This window comes from Notolepis coatsorum (assembly GCF_963971535.1).
Source record: "Notolepis coatsorum genome assembly, chromosome: 5".
Classification (NCBI taxonomy): Eukaryota; Metazoa; Chordata; class Actinopteri; order Aulopiformes; family Paralepididae; genus Notolepis; species Notolepis coatsorum.
In genome coordinates this window covers 109,761,331-109,780,049 of record NC_140169.1, presented here as the reverse complement: position 1 = coordinate 109,780,049, position 18,719 = coordinate 109,761,331, and the positions used below count along the sequence as shown (strand labels likewise).

The window sequence follows — 18,719 nt, the reverse complement described above, 5'->3', positions numbered from 1 at the left end:
ACTCAATAGTGCCATGTTAGAGACCCCGTTAGTGTTACTCACCCCTTCTCTATACCACAAATAAACTCAATAGTGCCATGTTAGAGACACTGTTAGTGTTACTCACCCAGGTCATTCTATACCACAAATAAACTCAATAGTGCCATGTTAGAGACCCCGTTAGTGTTACTCAGTTACTTGTTTCAGTGAATTCCACGACCACAACACCAGAGGGAGTTCCACAAATCATGTTCAACCCAGATTCGGCTCAAACAAGGGACTAAACACGTTTTTCAACTATGCCACAACAATGTGGAACGCCCTACCCACAGCCATAAAATTATGTGAATCCCTACCCTCCTTCAAACTTAAACTTAAACAGTACTGTATATTTGTATATCTTGTATGTCATAAATGTCAGGATGAAACAGTACTGTATATCTGTATGTCATGTATGTCATAAATGTCTTGATTAATTGAAAATGGGGGACCCTGATGTGAACAAGACGAAAGTCTTTTTCTGGTCTTCATCCTCTTAACAATTGTTTGTATTGAGCCGTACTGTATTGTATTGTACCCATTCTGCAATCTGTTAATAAAGTTCTCAATCAATCAAACTCACCCAGGTCATTCTATACCACAGATAAACTCAATAGTGCCATGTTAAGGGAATGTACCACCCTGTCCACCTTTAGGGGCCAACTCAGGAAATGACTGTTAGACAGCCAAATATGCACTCATTAGGGATGTTAGTGATGTTGTACTGACTGAATGTCATGTTAGTGTGGTCATGTCAGTGATGTCAGTTTTTATGAATGAACGTTGTATGGTCCGTTTTGTGTTTGTTTTATGTTAGGACTACGGGTGGAAATTAGCCCTGTGCTATTCCTGGCATATTTACGCCCTTATCATGCTGTGATGTTATGCATACACATGTAAATGATGTTCATTAATTTGCATTGTCCTTAATAAACAAATCTTAAAATCTTAAATCTTATGTTAGAGACGCTGTTAGTGTTACTCACCCCTTCTCTATAGGGAGGTGTAGTCTGACGTCACTTTGGACACCCGTTTAGGGATTTATCATTGGGAAAATGGATTATCGGCTATTGTAATAATTATGACTCATGAACATTGGCAAGCTTTCCATTTTTGCACAAAATGAGTTCCCTTCTATCACTAACATTATTGTTAAAGCATTTTTGGTTGAAATTAAATTTGACGTAATTATTTTACGATTAATTGCGAATATTTTCATGTTGAGCTATAGATTGTGGATGAATACGCACAGAAAGGTACACCTTACCACAAATAAACTCAATAGTGCCATGTTAGAGACGCCGTTAGTGTTACTCACCCAGGTCATTCTATACCACAAATAAACTCAATAGTGCCATGTTAGAGACACCGTTAGTGTTACTCACCCCTTCTCTGGCAAATGTAGTGACGAAGCACTGCCGTATTCCAGTGAACTGCTTTTGAGTTTGTATCCTGACCTAAGAATGGAAGAGTTCAGTTTAGAAATGACGCTCACCTGAATTTGTGACTGATTTAAAACGACACACACTGTAAACTGGCGGCGCGGTGGTGTAGTAACACTGTCGCCTCACAGATAGAAGGTCCTGGGTTCCGCAGTGTCAGGTACCCAGGTGGGGTATCTCCCGGGTCTTTCTGTGTGGAGTTTGCATGTTCTCCCCCCGTGTTCGCAAGGGTTTCCCCTCCCAATAAGATAAACCCAATGGAAAAACATGCAGAACAGATCGCTAATGCCGTCGCGTCCCTGACAAAGACGGACAGGAGCACTTGGATTGGTCCCCGGGCCCCACGCTGCAGCCCATGTCTGCTCCCGGCTGTCCTTGGGGGGAAGGACGACAAATGGGAAAAGTGCAGAGAGACATTTCATCTGTGACTCAGTGCATGTGTGTGTGTGTGTGTGTTCCTGTGGGTCGCCCATCTGGCATGTGTGTGTGTGTTAATCTGCATGACAAATAGACTTCTTCTTCTTCTTCTTCAACTAGGGGTTGAACGATATGAGTAACTCACAATACGATACTGTAACGATATTTGGCCCTCAATGATGATAATAATTATGATACATGATCTCTGCGATAATTGATATATTGCAAGACATTTCATCTACGATACATCACAATATCTGTGCAACTGAACAAGAAAAAATACCAATAAAAAGCAGGAATTTATTCACAGAATTGACATGAAAGCTTATCAGATTATTTAGTGTGCATCACAAACTAGCCAATTGTACATTTGTACAATGTACAACAAATTGCATAGTGCCTCTTTAACACACACTGACTGACTGCAACTTGATTATTTTAACTATATCAATTATGTCCCCAACGGAAGGTTTTGTTACCATCTGCACTGAAAATAATAGAATACATCATCTGTTTTATCTAATCTACTAAGATACGGTTTTCAGTCTGTTCACCTCATTCCAATAATTTGTATTGCAGTAAAATGGTATTGTCAAGCAAAACATTTAAAATAAATAATAATTATATATATATATATATATATTTATTTTTTTTAATATTGATATACTATATTTTTTTGTTATTTTAAATATCGCTACTTGGTGTCGATATAATATTGGCATGCAAAATATGGTGATATATTGCTGTATCGATTTTTCCCACCCATCCCTACTTTAAACGAATGCTTACCTTTACTGTGTCCAGAGGGTAACCAACAGCAATCCCGCATGCTCCTGTGTGTTTGTGTAGAAGATAGAAGGGAGCCAAGGACACGGAAAAGTGAAAACAATGTTCAAGGATGTGAATTTACATTTGCGGCTGCTCCTTTAAAAACAATTCTCATTAGCTCACTGAACAACTGGATGGTACCGTTTTCTGAAATGGAGGGTGGTAGGCCTACTTACATTTTTTTTTTTTTTTTTTTTACAATTTTTTTTATTTGCAATTTTTTTTTACTTACAAACATTAACATCAACAACATTACAACATTACAATTGACAGACACAATTATAAGAAAATAACATCTAAATCAAGTAAAAAAAGACAAATAATAAATAAAAGTAAACATATAGTGACATGGGGTCATCGGTCCATTCATAGTTTATTTACATTTCAATTTATTTTCTTTGTTTCCTTCTGTGATGTCGTTTCTTTTTTTCCTATATTCCTCCCATTTTGATTAAAATTTCTCATCTTGTAGCGTCAGCATATGTGTGATTCTCTCCATTTCCTGTATCCCCCCTACTATCTGGTACTTACCATTACTACCATTGTCTCGTGCTGAATTTTCCTGCAGTACTCATTGTATTCTTGTGGTATTTTGTTTGGTATACTCTATATTGTAAAACCATGAATCCTAGAATTCATTATCTCATTTGACACTACATTTAACAACAAATACAAATACCACAAGATACCACAGGACTACTACAAAAAAACATATTCATATCGTAGCAAATATTACTACAGACTAGGGGTGGACGGTATGGTCTAAAATTTATATCACGGTATAATTTGAAGCATAGACGGTAACGGTATATATCACGGTATCAGTGTTTCCGTTAGAATAATTTTTTTTGCCTGATAGGCAGGCTATATAAAGAATGACATCCTCAAGGCATTTAGATTTATAATATTTTAACTTAAAACTAGGCTACTTTTGCGTATAAAGTCATTATATTCCAAATAAAATAAGTCCCGAGTCGAGACTCCGTGCTGCTCCCATTGCAAACAGCGGGGCTGGATTTTGCTAGAAGCATATGTAGCTGCAGAGCCGCAGAGCCAGTGGCTCTTTCAGGTCGTTCAGCCGTTTGGTGGGGGGGCGCTGTTGAGCGGGCCTGTGACCAGACCTGAAAGAGCCACTGGCTCTGCAGCTGCATGCTATTTCGCAAATCCACTGCTGCAGCAGCCGTCCTCCCGTCGTTATCATAACACTACACACATATCATAATGTTTACAGCAAACTGTAGTTGATCACCAGGTATGTTTTATTAACGTAGAATAATTCATATAAGAAAAACGATAGGTAAGATCTCTTACCTTTCTCCACTGGTTAAAAATGCCAGGAACTGAAATTGAAACTTGCTGTGTGCCGCGGTGATATGTGTTTATTATGAAATGACAATTGCGTGTTGTCGCCCACTGCGCGAAGCCTCCTAAATAACTTTTTCCAGTTTGCACATATCTATTATCTATGACTAATTCGATCTATTTTTAGGGGCAAATGCGATTGAAATAGTCGCGCTGTGGTTACATGACGTCATTGCTATTTTAGAGCTGCCCTACCGGTTACACGGTATAGTCAAAATCCATACCGTAGAGCAAATTCATACCGTTTATACCGTATACCGTTTATACCGTCCACCCCTACTACAGACATTCGATACACCCCCCCCCCCAAAAAAATAGGCTACCACATGAAATCAGTGTACTGCAGGAATACAACAGTATCCCAGGAATATCATGGCAATTGTTATAACCACAGATAAGCAGATTAGACTACATCAAAATAAAGATAATCAAACATTCAAGAACAAACTAAATGTTAGGCTGTCAAATGTCCCAAGCTAAGTTAGAAACTAAGTGGACAAAACTACAACGGAAGGTTCAATTGTCTTCCAAGTTCCAGCCAATCAAGTTTCTTTAATAGTTGTCATACAGAAGTACAGAATACTTTCATACAAAATGTTTCTTACTGTTACGCTCCAGAGACTGTGCTAGACAAGATAGTATCAAACATAGTATACGTGTAATTTAGAAGAAGAAAAAGAGGTCACAGTGTTCGGTATAGACATATGTACAATGTTCTGAGTTACCATATAATATACAATACTATGCAGTGTACTAATGTACAGTACTATCTAGTGCAAAGCAGAAATGGGATGAGGTACAATTTAGGTACAATTTACAGTAAGGTGTACGAGTTGTAGTGCAATCCTTCATCAATAAATATAAAGTGTGGGGAGTGGGTGCTACAGTGTGTTTGTTTAAAGTGGGTGTGTGCTATAAAGTGTGTGGAGTGGGTGCTACAGTGTGTTTGTTTAAGTGAGTGTGTGCGTGTGGATGTGTGTGCTATGTGCGTTTGGTGGTTGTTGTTGTGTAGTGTTCATTCATTGTTCGTTTAGCAGCCTGATGGCCTGGGGATAGAAGCTTCTTCTGAGTCTTTCTGTGCTCGCCTTGAGACTCCGGTATCGCTTGCCTGACCGCAGCAGTTCAAAGAGGCAGTTGTTCGGGTGACTGGAGTCTTTAATGATTCTCTTAGCCTTGCCCTTGCAACGCTTGTTGTAAATGTTCTGGAGGGTGGGGAGCCCCCCTCCAATTGTGCGTTCGGCTGAACGTGTCACTCTTTGTAGTCTGCTTCGGTCTTGTGCAGTGCTATTCCCAAACCAGGAGGTGATGTTGCCGGTCAAGATGCTCTCTATTGTACATGAGTAGAAGTTCTTAAGGATCTTCTGACTGACTTGGAACTTCCTTAGGCGCCTGAGGAAGTAGAGGCGTTGTCGTGCCTTCTTCACAACACTGTCAATGTGTGTGGTCCATGTCAAGTCCTCGGATATGTAGGCTCCGAGGTACTTAAAGCTGTTGACTCTCTCAACCGGTGCCCCGTCGATGCTGAGGGGGCTGTAGTCCTTGACCCCCGACCTCCTGAAGTCCACAATCATCTCCTTTGTTTTGCTGACGTTCAGGGAGAGGCTGTTTTCCTGGCACCATCCCGCCAGGACCTTGACCTCTTCCAGGTAGGCCCTCTCGTCGTTGGCAGAGATCAGGCCCACCACCACTGTGTCGTCAGCAAATTTGATGATTGTATTGCTACTCCGCTGAGCCACACAGTCGTGTGTGTACAGGGAGTAGAGGAGGGGACTCAGAACACAGCCCTGGGGGGCCCCTATGTTGAGGGTGATGGATGAGGAGGTGCAGTTGCCTGCTCTCACCACCTGGGGTCTGCCAGTCAGGAAGTCCAAGACCCACTGGCAGAGGTCATAGTTCAAGCCCAGGTCCCTGAGCTTGGCTATGAGTATGGAGGGGACTATGGTATTGAATGCCGAGCTGTAGTCGATGAATAGCATTCTCACATAGTTCCCCTTCCTCTTGTCCAGGTGTGATGCTGCTGTGTGCAGCACATGGGCTATGGCGTCCTCCGTGGACCTGTTGGGGCGGTATGCAAATTGCAGGGGGTCCATGTTGATGGGGAGGGAGGAGCAGATGTAGCCCTTTACTAGCTTCTCAAAGCACTTCATGGCTATGGAGGTGAGAGCTACAGGGCGGTAGTCGTTGAGGCAAGCAGGCTTGGATTTTTTGGGTACAGGGATAATAGTGGACTTCTTCAGGCAGGTGGGGATGACAGCCTGTTCTAAGGACAATGTGGAGTGTCTCTTTACTTGGCATGGTTTCATCCCTTCTCAATGTTGTTGTGATTCAAAACTTTGTTTTATAGATATTGTATACTGTGATGCTACTTTATATTGCTTTTGGATTTCATGTTTTTTTGTTTTGTTCCTTGATTTATTGTGATGTTTCTGAGGGCCCTTTCTCACTCACCCTATTCGTTTCTATTTCGTTCCGTTCTGGCCCGTTCCGAGATCTGATGCGAACTCCCCCCCCCCCTCTCCCCCCTCTAGTTTGCGTACACACTGCAGTCTTGTTTCGTTCCGGGTTCTGTTTACGGTTTGCCTTTTGAGCGTTTACGCTTGCCGTAGGTGATGATGTCACGTTCGAAAATGTAAACACAGGAAGTGTTAACATGGCGCTGGAGATTGGATGCTGATATAAAATGAATAAATAAGCAATAAATATGAAGTTATATTTGAACCTCTGTTGCCAAGCCTTGTCAATATAACCCACCCCATTTTATCACGAATGGATGGTGTTGTAGAGTTCGCTTTTGAGCGTTTCCCAGGGCTAACGCTAAGCTAACGGTTAACGCTAGTTAGCTTAGCCTAGTATAGCCTGTAGCACTTTTTCTTTTCAGCAAAGAACGTGCAATAAACAAAACGGATACATTCACTGTGTGTTCTGCCTCTTTTCTCACAAATGGAACTCTGTTGTAGAGTCAGCTTTTGAGCGTTTTGCAGGGTTAACGTTAACGCTAAGCTAACGCTAGTTAGCTTAGCCTGTCCAGCAGCTAACATTATCCCATCGTTCGTGGCAATTATATTACATGTCATTGATCTACTGGTCGACCACGGCCGACTGGTTGGGCACCACTGGTCTAATAGAAATAAATACATTCAAACAAGAAACTAATGTATAGAAAATAGCATGGCAAACAAAAATTGCCAGGCCTAATGCGAGCCAGGGAAGTGCTGTGCGTTTTTTAACGTGCGTTTGTAACGTGGCTTCATGTTTTCATCTACTTGTTTTTGGTTGAGGTCTGAACTCTCAAATTGCCCATAAATATCGTTTTTGTGGGTATTCTCCAGTTGTTGCTGTGTGGTGTTATCTGCCCAAAATTCAAGCAAGCATGACAGTAACGACGCTGTGTGTCACGGCCCCCGCACCCGCACGGCCCGATTCCGAGACCACCTAATCCAACTGATCCCGTTCAGCAGGGGGTCAAACGAATCAGCGCCGTTTCGCATCCCAAAAGGGGTGAGTGAGAACACTCCCCCCCGTTCCCGGGAGCAGTGATTCGATCCCCAAACGTAAGTGAGAAAGGGCCCTTATTGACTTGTTTAAAGAAGACGTGTCCGGCCCATGGGGACATTAACGTGTGTTCGGGCCTTACAAATACATTTGATTTGATTTAGGTCAATGGCCCTGTATATAATTTATGGAATGTATTCAACTTATATTCCATTAAACCATGATTGTGTAGTGACTAGGGCTGCAACGATTAGTCGACATAATCGACGACGTCGATCATAAAAACTTGTCGACGCAGAATTTTTGCGTCGATTAGTCATAAATTATTATTTTTTTTTTGCACTACCTATCTTTGTGAAAGTGGCTTCTCAGCTCTGGTCCAGCTGAAGACAAAGCAGAGGAACAGATTGGACATTGAGCATGACCTCAGAGTTGCTTTGTCTACCATCACCCCAGACTTTGAGACTCTTGTCAGGAGCAAACAACATCCCCAGTTATCCCATTAGTTCCCTGGGATGTTAAGCTAAGAAGTCTGCTATATATATTTTTTTTGTTATTTAAACACTTCCACTCTATTTATTTATCTTGTTATGAGTGATTGTTGTATTCAGGGGAGGAAACTAACTTTTTGGCTTACCAGCCAACTGGCGAGTATCTGATTTTTTTTACCAGCCAAACAGATTTTTTACCAGACAAAAAAAATCGCTAATTGTGATAATTACTTCTTTGTATGTCTTCGTCTAAATAGATTTTCAATCATAGTAAAATAATCACACCGTGTCTCTACTCTTTAAAATATGTATTAGCATAAAACATTAATCTCTACTCTTCACAATATTAGCATAAAACATATTAACATGAAAGAGGTATCTATTCTGGACTGGGTTGGGCTGAACTGGGCAGTGAAAGATGCTGGGTTGGACTGGGTTGGGCAGTGAAAGAAAAAAACCGAAGTATGTTGTGAAGTGTATAGATAGATGTGAAATATATAGATGTAGCAGTAGTCTATCTGTATGTCATATGTTATGATGAATTGAAAATGCCGTACTGTATTGTACCCATTCTGCAATCTGTTAATAAAGTTTTCAATCAATCAAGTTAACTTTGAACCTCGGTTGTCAAGCCTCGTCAATGTTGTGTATGCATCTGGGTAGGCACACTGTGCCTTTAAGACAGCACGGTGGTCTTACGACAGTAGTTTCAAGTTTCAAGTTTCTTTAATAGTTGTCATACAGAAGTACAGAATACTTTTGTACAAAATGCTTCTTACTGTTGCGCTCCAGAGACTGTGCATGACAAGATAAGTATGAAATAAAAACATAGTAAAAATTAGAAGTAAAAAAAGAGGTCACAGTGTTCAGTTTAGACATATGTACAATGTTCGTAGACGTAGTTACCATACAATATACAATACTGTGCAGTGTACTAATATACAATGCTATATAGTGCAAGGCATAAATGGACGAGGTGCAGTTTAGGTACAATTCACAGTAGGTGTACGAGTTGTAGTGCAAATCCTTTATCAATAAATATAAAGTGTAAGTGTGTTTGTGTGATCTAAAGTGTGGAGAGTGGGTGCTGCAGTGTGTTGTTTGTTTGAGTGAGTGTGTGCGTGTGGGTGTGTGTGCTGTGTGCATTTGATGGTTGTTGCATAGTGATTATTGTTCGTTTAGCGATTATTGTTCGTTTAGCAGCCTGATGGCCTGGGGATAGAAGCTCCTTCTGAGTCTTTCTGTGCTCGCCATAAGACTCCGGTATCGCTTGCCTGACGGCAGCAGTTCAAAGAGGCAGTTGTTCGGGTGGCTCGAGTCCTTAATAATTCTCTTAGCCTTCCCCTTGCACCGCTTGTTGTAAATGTTCTGGAGGGTGGGAAGCCCCCCTCTAATTGTGCGTTCGGCTGAACGTGTCACTCTTTGTAGTCTGCTACGGTCTTGTGCAGTGCTATTCCCAAACCAGGAGGTGATGTTGCCGGTCAGGATGCTCTCTATTGTACATGAGTAGAAGTTCCTAAGGATCTTCTGACTGACTTGGAACTTCCTTAGGCGCCTGAGGAAGTAGAGGCGTTGTCGTGCCTTCTTCACAACACTGTCAATGTGTGTGGTCCATGTCAAGTCCTCGGATATGTGGGCTCCGAGGTACTTGAAACTGTTCACTCTCTCAACTGGTGCCCCGTCGATGCTGAGGGGGCTGTAGTCCTTGACCCCCGACCTCCTGAAGTCCACAATCATCTCTTTTGTTTTGCTGACGTTCAGGGAGAGGCAGTTCTCCTGACACCACTGTGACAGGTTCTCTACCTCTTCCAGGTAGGCCCTTTCGTCGTTGGCAGAGATCAGGCCCACCACTACTGTGTCATCAGCAAATTTGATGATGGTGTTGTTGTTCCGCTGTGCTACGCAGTCATGTGTGTACAGGGAGTAGAGGAGGGGGCTCAGAACACAGCCCTGGGGGGCCCCTATGTTGAGCGTGATGGATGAGGAGGTGCAGTTGCCGGCTCTTACCACCTGGGGTCTGCCCGTCAGGAAGTCCAGGACCCACTGGCACAGGTCATAGTTCAAGCCCAGGTCCCTGAGCTTGGCTATGAGTTTGGAGGGGACTATGGTATTGAATGCTGAGCTGTAGTCGATGAACAGCATTCTCACATAGTTCCCCTGCCTCTTGTCCAGGTGCCGTCAAGTGTTGTGATAACGTCAGTTGGGTTGGTGTGCTGTTGTACACAGTGCACTGGTTGAGCTTAGCTAGCCCCTTTCGTGACTGCGATGTGCAAGCCAGGGGCTTTTGAGCATGAAATAAAATGTCTAACCTTACGTCGTAGTCCGGTGCTTTTTTGGAAACATTATAGTCATAACAGATACACCTAGCTGGCTGCTTTGAGCACACGGGGCTAACGTTAGCTAGCAAGCAGCTATCGCTAAAACTAGAAGCTAACCACTGTATACATTTCCAGTAGACTAACATTACACCTCTGTGATTTAAATGTGTCCTTAGTAACTTATACTCGAGGGTTGTACTAGGGTTGGATGCAGTTCCCCGTTGGTCAGTCTGTCTGTTTTCCATCTTCTGCTGTGTTTAACGTTATCCGTTTGAGAGTGCTCCTGATGGCTAGCCTAGTAACGCAGGACTTTTATCATTATATGTCCGCGGGTGGTCTTGTGCAGTGCTCTCGTGGCACTGTCAACTAAAGCGAGCACTCAGAAGACGCGCACCGTTTGCCAGTGCAGTGATTGCAGAATGTTTTTTTTTTTTGTATACTCGCCAGACTGGCGAGTGGTCTTCATGAATCACTCGCCAAACGTAAAAAATACTCGCATTTGGCGAGTAAAGTGGCCTAATTTCCTCCCCTGGTTGTATTGTTCAAATACATTTTGATTTAAAGTTGCTTAAGATCCAAATTCAAATGTTTCATGAGTCATTATTTTAATTTGCTATGGGATCATCATGTTATGTTAAGTTAACTGTTAAGGCAGAGGGACTGGACAACAGGGTGACATTCACAGGTGTGCAGACTTGAGCATGTGAGGTAAAACATGCATTGGAGAAGGAGCCATGCCCACAGGAAGCAGAGATTGAGGGTGTGACAAAAATAATCGTTAGATTAGTCGACTAATCGAATGACAAAAATAATAGTTAGATTAGTCGACTAATCGAAAAAATAATCGACAGATTAGTCGATTACCAAAATAATCGTTAGTTGCAGCCCTAGTAGTGACTCTCATCTCTTCCCTCTCAGCCATCATACTTGTGAGGTTATTACAGTATGCATGTGAATTAGCTGGGAGCCCAGGTTTTGTGTTTTTTTCCCACTGTTGTCTTATATGTGCTGTACTTACATGTCATGTGACCTAGTGATGTTCTAGTCATACGATCATTTGATGCGTTTTAAATTGGACACCTGTCCTCTGACATTGTATTTTATACCCTGAAGACTATTTTGAGTTGAAACAGTTATCTGTGACCGAATAACTTATTTTTTGATTTACGATCAGAGTGCCTCAGATTCCTTTCAGACTGCCAACCTCTACAGTGGACTTCCATTAAAAGTAAGCTGGACAGCCGCTGTTAATCCTGTTTTTTACATGTTCTTGATTATATCAAAGCTTTGTCACAAGCTCATGGGGCTACATGACTGGATTTACTAGAAGGTAGGCTGCAATCCTATGCTATCTGCCCTTTGTGTGTCATTGGTGTGCACATACACCCCTTTTTACAATGTCCCCAAAGTAAATGTTTAGTTTCAATTAGAAACATTTGCAATATAATTATAAATAAGTTGAAATATGCCTTTATGATCATATAGTTCAAGTTAAAATCTCATTTATACATTTATGTTATTTATTATTTTTATTTAATTGACTGTGTGTCCCCAAAATTGCGTTCCACCCTGTTCGTTTGTGTTTTTTAGCCTTCTGAACAAAAGAAAACTACAATTCCCATGAACCAACATTCAGGAAGTGGAATCACTCATTTGGCCGAAAATTCAAAGAAGCAAATTGAGGTGAGCGCCAACTATCTGTTGCTTTTTGTGTGTGCAAGTTTTATGGTTTTAGTCTGTATGTCCCACTCTTAAATTTCCGCCCTGTTAGGCAAAATTATGAGGAAAGTAAACCACATAAAAAAAATAAAGTTAAACGTGTTTGATATATATACTAAAGTATTGTTTAAGTCTGGAGAGCTACCTAGCTAGGTTTTCTGTTTCACAGAGCAACGGCTAATTTGGTTGAAAATGTTCCACCCTGTTAGGTTTATATTATTATTTATATACCTAACAGGGGGAACCTAACAGGGTGGAACATGCACCTAACAGGGTGGACAATCTTTACAAAATGTAAGGAAATACATATAAATGCTGATACATATCCAATTGTCATGTAAACTGTATTTGACCAATATATATAATGTAACACATTATTATTATTATTTTTTTTTTTTTTTTATAAATTGGTTATAAAGCATTATTTGGCTTTATACCTCTGTCCTGCCACATCACACCTGTGATCATGTATCAATTGATTTACCCTCTTGTGTAAATATACATTACACAGTAATTGATCATTATTATAAAGTGTTGTCTATATACCTTTTCATTCTAATTCCATAGGAGAACAGCTTTGTCCTATGTTTACTTCCTGTCAGATACTGTATTATCAAACATTGCAACAGGAAACACAAATGGGGCCATTTAGAATGTTTATATTGTCAAGTTGAAAAGGTCTATACGATTTGCATTATAATAATTATCTGTCTCTGTCTCTCTCTCTGTCTGTCTGTCTGTCTCACATTCTTCAATTTAGTTTCAGGTAAGTATATATGACTAGATTTCAGGTAATTGGGTAAGTATAGGATACTTTGTATTGTTTCAGGCATTCTATTGTCTTAATAACTGTAATTCATTGCAATACTTGTCTACATTTGAGGTAATAAGTATACTACACTACACTTCAATCCATTTAAGGTTTTCGTTACATTAATCTCTCTGCCTGTCTCTGTCTCTGTCTACACTGTCCAGATAGATTCCTCAACGTATCTCCATGTTGTTATATCTAATTGCACCGACCCTTTGTTTAGTGCTTGAGCCTAAAGGTGATCTTTTAACATTTAAAACTATGTTAAATGTTTTACATGTTTTTATGTTAATTTGCACAGTTGAAAAGGATCAACAGCATACATCTTTTTTATTAGGCAAGATTGTTTAATTATTTACCATTTTGGGTAAATTGGGTGCATATGTGATTGTTCTGAATAATAAAACAAATGTTCTACTCCACAATAATTTTTATTCAAATAAAACCATATAATAATAATTTAGGACCTGCTCCGAGGTCATCAATTGGCACACATGCGATGCATGCATGCAATTCGTATCTGCGATTAACCCATCCCGTCGTCCTTCCCCCCCAAGGGCAGCCGGGAGCAGACAGGCGTCAACGTGAGCCGCGCCAGGGGACCAATCCAAGTGCTCCTGTCCGTCTTCGTCAAGGACGCCACAGCGTTAGCAATCTTGTTGTTGTGCATGTTTTTCCATTGGGTTTATCTTATCGGGGGGGAAACCCTTGCGAGCACGGGGAGAACATGCAAACTCCACACAGAAAGGCCTGGGAGATACCCCACCTGGGTAACTGGCATCATGGAAACCTGGTCCCCAAGCGGGAATCGAACCCTGGACCTTCTTGCTGTGAGGCGACAGTGTTAACCACTACACCACCGTGCCACATATATATATATATATGATGGAATAAGGGACACACACATAAGGTGTAAGAAAAGCTAAGTATTGTTGAATATTTACATTATTAACACTTTTCAATAGCTATGTAACTCCTTTTCATCCTTCTCCCTGGTGGACACAGACTCCATTATGAAGCTCCACCTGCTCTCTGGACCCCATGCCCACCACCCTGGTGAAGGCTGGCCTGCCTGCCCTCTGTCCTCTCATGGTAGACATCATCAACTCATCCCTGTCCACTGGCTCCGTCCCTGCTGACTTGAAGGTGGCAGCAGTCACCCCAATTAAAAAAAAAACCCGGTCTGGACCCCGATAACCTCAACAACTTCCGCCGCATTTCAAACCTCCCCTTCCTCAGCAAGGTCCTCGAGCTCGCAGTAGCCGCCCAGCTACAGAGTCACATGGCCCACCATGACCTGTTCGAACCACTCCAGTCTGGGTTCAGGGCTAAACACAGCACCGAGACCGCCCTGATCAAGGTAACAAATTACCTCCTCATGGCTGCTGATGCTGGCAACATCAACATCCTCATCCTCCTGGACCTCTCAGCTGCTTTCGACACCATCTCACACTCAATACTCCTAGACCACCTGGAAAGTGTCCTTGGCATCACTGGTACCCCCTTGTCCTGGTTCACATCCTACCTTACCAACAGGTGGCAGTATGTTTCCCTCGGGGGGTCCAGGTCAGCTCCAGCACCTGTTAAACAGGGTGTTCCCCAGGGTTCGGTGCTAGGTCCGCTCCTTTTTATGATCTATCTCCTCCCACTCTGTGATATCATAAGGAAACACGGCCTCCACTTCCACTCTTACGCAGACGACACGCAGCTTTACCTCCACACCAAACCCTCTTCTCCCCTTCCTCCCCCCTCCCTCACTGCCTGCCTCCAGGACATAAAAACATGGATGACCACCAACTTCCTTCAACTCAACAGCAAGAAGACCGAATTAATAGTTGTAGCCTCCCCAGCCCTCCTCCAAAAGATCGACCACCTTGTTCTCTCCGTGGATGGCTACTCCATCTGCCCCTCCACGGAGGTAAGGAACCTGGGCGTAATACTGGACTCAACCCTCTCATTTCACCCTCACGTCAAGTCTGTCACCAGATCCGCCTTCTTCCACCTCAGAACCATTTCCCGCCTCCGCCCCTCACTCTCCGACACCTCAGCGGAAACACTCATTCACGCCTTCATCACTTCCCGCCTCGACTACTGTAACGGAATCCTTCTTGGTGCTTCCAAGAAGGTTCTGGATCGCTTACAGTACATCCAAAACTCTGCTGCGAGGGTCCTCACGCGCACTAAACCCTGGCAGCACATCACCCCCACCCTGCAAAAACTCCACTGGCTCCCCATCAACTACCGAATCCCTACAAGGTCCTCCTCCTCACCTACAAATCCCTGCACGGGTTGGCCCCTTCCTACCTGACCAACCTACTCCACCCCTACACTCCAGCACGAGGCCTCCGCTCCTCCAACTCCGACCTCCTCACCATCCCCCGCACCAGGCGTTCCACACTGTCTGGGAGACCGAGCTTTCGCTGTAGCTGCCCCCAGACTATGGAACTCCCTCTCCCCCTCCATCCGAGGCTCTGACACCATCAACCTCTTCAAAACCAAGCTAAAAACCCACCTGTTCACACTTGCCTTTTTTTTTTTTTTTTTTTTTATCTTTTAAAAAAAAACATGTCCACCCTTTCCTTGTACAGTGTGTCCTTGAGTCTGAGAAAGGCACTTCTCTCTTAAAATCCAATATTATTATTATTATTATTATTATTATTATTATTATTATTATTATTATTATTATTATTATTATTATTATTATTATTATTATTATTATTATTATTATTATGTCCCTAACAGGGTGGAACTCTCTCATGGTCGATGGCTGAACAATCCACACATAATTATTATTATTATTATTTAAATGCTTGAGCTCTACCAATACAAGTACCTGAAGGTTAAACATGTTATTTACCCGATATATAATTCTAAAAACGCAAAAAAAACATGATTTTCCCCCAAAGGTTAGCACATTGAAAAGTCACCAATAGCCAGGAATGACCCAGCTGACGACATGGACAACAGTGGTCGCTAGCAGATAGAGGTGAGAATGACTGCTAAATTCTACTAAAGTGAAATGTCCCTTTATGGACCAAGAAAGTGGAGCCCATAACCCCCCAGTGTGCGTTTTTTTTTTGTAGCCGCATTTTGCGGAGACGCTCTCTGATTGGCCACTTCATGTGACATGTGCGCCCAATCGTGTAACGCCTGTTTCTACACTGGTTAAGCTTAGGCGACTCTTTCGAAGTATTTTTTTAGAGTTTGTCTTAGAGCAGGGCGATAGAACACCAGCCCTGATTCCAAACTCTAACCTTAAAGGGGAACTCCAACATTTTGGGAAATTAGCTTATTTAACATCTTCCCTGGAGTTAGACAAGAAGATACATACCTTTTTTGTCTCTGTGCATGCATTAGGCTTAGGGAACAGTCACTCCGTTAGCGTAGCTTAGCTTCATCACTGGAAGTGGGGCAGAGTTAGAGCCTGACGTTCCCTACAGTGCCCTACAGTCACGAAATACACTCCAAAACGTTCTTGTAAACATGTTGTGACTTGTGTATTTACCACGTGGAGAAATACAAAATAATTGAATTCGACAATTACGTTTTCTAAGCAAATATATACTCTGAACAATTTTTTGCCTAAGCACTCGTCTCTGGGCGCAGTCAGTGATTTCTACGTGAAGCCGTGTTTGTTGACATTCTCATTAATTCAAAGGATCCGAACCGATTGAAGTTTATGGATACCATGACTTAAAATCCTCTTAGCTTGACGATTAAAAGCCTCCCCAATTTAGAAAACAGTATTCCAATGGCTGGTCTTCATAGGCTGCTAGCTAACGGAGCTAACCAACAAACACAGAACCTGGCGGACACTGGCGGCTCGGTATTTTAAACTCCGTGTCGGTCAATTATTTTGCGACAATGACCTCGTTATCCATGTCAAATGTATGTCAGTATTCCAATGTACAGTGTGTGTCCCCCCCTACCCAACCCCCCCCCCCCCCCACCTCCAATGTACAGCCCCACCCCACCTACCCAACCTCCCCAATGCACAGTTTCTATGTCAAATGTATATACTCTTCTTCTGGATTTTTTTAGTATCACAAACAGTACTGTATTTGAAAATCTGGTATGTCATAAATGTATAGATGTAGCAGTACTGTCTATCTGTATGTCATGTGTGTCATATGATGAATTGAAAATGGGGGACCCTGATGGAAACAAGACGAAAGTCTTTCTCAGGTCTGCATCCTCTTAACAATTGTATGTATTGAGCTGTGTGAATGAATGAATGAAAACTTTATTAACAGATTGCAGAATGGGTACAGTACAGTACAGCTCAATACATACAATTGTTAAGGGGATGCAGACCAGAGAAAGACTTTCGTCTTGTTTACATCAGGGTCCCCCATTTTCAATTCATCGTAACATATATGACATACATGACATACAGATCTGCTCCATCTATACATTTATGACATACCAGATTTGCAATTACAGTACTGTTTGTGATACAAAAAGAGTCCAGAAAGAAAAGAGTATATACATTAGGCGTGGAAACTGTACATTGGATTGGGTAGGTGGGGGTGGGGGGGGACTGTACATTGGAGGTGGTTGGGTGGGTGGGGGGGGGGGGGGGGGGTGGTTAGGAGTGGGGGGGGGGGGTGGGTGGGAGTGGGGGGGAGGGGGGAGTTGGGTAGGAGGGGTGGGTGGGGGACACTGTACAACTGTACAAACAACACTGTACATTGGATTATTGACAAGACCATACTTGGTAATTTACTGTACATTGGAGGGGGTTGTGTTCGGACATTTACAGGGGCCAGTTTCGAGTTGCAGTCTCCCTTAGGTGTTTTTTGAGAGTGTTTTTGAAAGTGGGTAGTGATTCACATTCCTTTACAGCTGTACTGTACTGTACCCATTCTGCAATCTGTTAATAAACTTTTCAATCAATCAATCAATCCCTTACTTACATAAACTAGGCGTTAGGTAGTTTGCAGGCTGTTAGACCCGGAAATGGGCAAAGACACAGCTCGTCACGCGATTGGGCGCACATGTCAGTGGCCAATCAGAGAGCGTCAGTCAGTGGCCAATCAGAGAGCGTCTCCGCAAAATGCGGCTACGAAAGAAAATAACACCCCCAGTGTATAACTTCATAAATACATTAGTGACAGCAAGGTTTATTTTCCTAATTCCTGAAACGTATCCTTATGGAGGTTTTCACCAGACAACAGTAACGTTAGTTATTTGTTTTTATTTACATTATCGTTATAAAGCAAGCGCTTAGCCTAGAATACATAATTTCTGCCGTACCAAATGAACAGCCCATAATGTATATGACCACAATAAACGAAGGCATGGTTTACCAGATAATGTACATCTCTAAAATAGCTAACGTTACTGTTGTTGTGTGAAGTTGTATGGGTTCATATATTTCTGGTGATAGTATAAATACTATCAGAATAGATCGCATTATCACTAATACCATAGCAGGAAATAGCCTTCCAAACTAATGGCAGTAGCTCTAGCGCTTACCTCCAATGGATCCAGCTACAAAGTCAGCAATATGCATCCTCTCCGAAATATATATTCTGTTCTAGTACATTTGCACGTGTGGCTGTCCCTCTACATTCTTCGGGGTATGCATAAACGCGAGTGTCGACGTTACAAAACATTGAAACCGACTTCACACGAAGAATGCCGAAGATGCGGGTTACTGTTGTTATTGCCCTTCACGCACGTGGTCACGAATGTGCAAATACTGAAACGATTTAGGTACGTCATTACGTCAAACGTCTAAAATATGCTAACATAGAGTTTCGTAACATTTTGACCTTTTGTGGATGTAGAGCTTGGCCACTTAGGTTGAACATGGGGG

At 42.2% G+C, this 18,719-nt stretch overlaps 1 protein-coding gene across 1 annotated transcript in view; it reads right to left on the bottom strand.

Annotated features, from left to right (window-relative positions):
- slc25a47a (solute carrier family 25 member 47a) overlaps positions 1 to 18,525 on the bottom strand; it is a 54,503-nt gene extending 35,978 nt beyond the window's left edge. Inside the window, exons 1-3 of the mRNA XM_084313976.1 lie at positions 18,377 to 18,525; positions 2,667 to 2,710; positions 1,404 to 1,475 (exon numbers count right to left, since the gene is read on the bottom strand). Coding sequence (XP_084170102.1) covers positions 1,404 to 1,475; positions 2,667 to 2,710; positions 18,377 to 18,413 — 153 coding nt within the window. The 5' untranslated portion in view covers positions 18,414 to 18,525. The remainder of the gene's footprint in view (positions 1 to 1,403; positions 1,476 to 2,666; positions 2,711 to 18,376) is intronic.
- Positions 18,526 to 18,719: the final 194 nt, after the last annotated feature.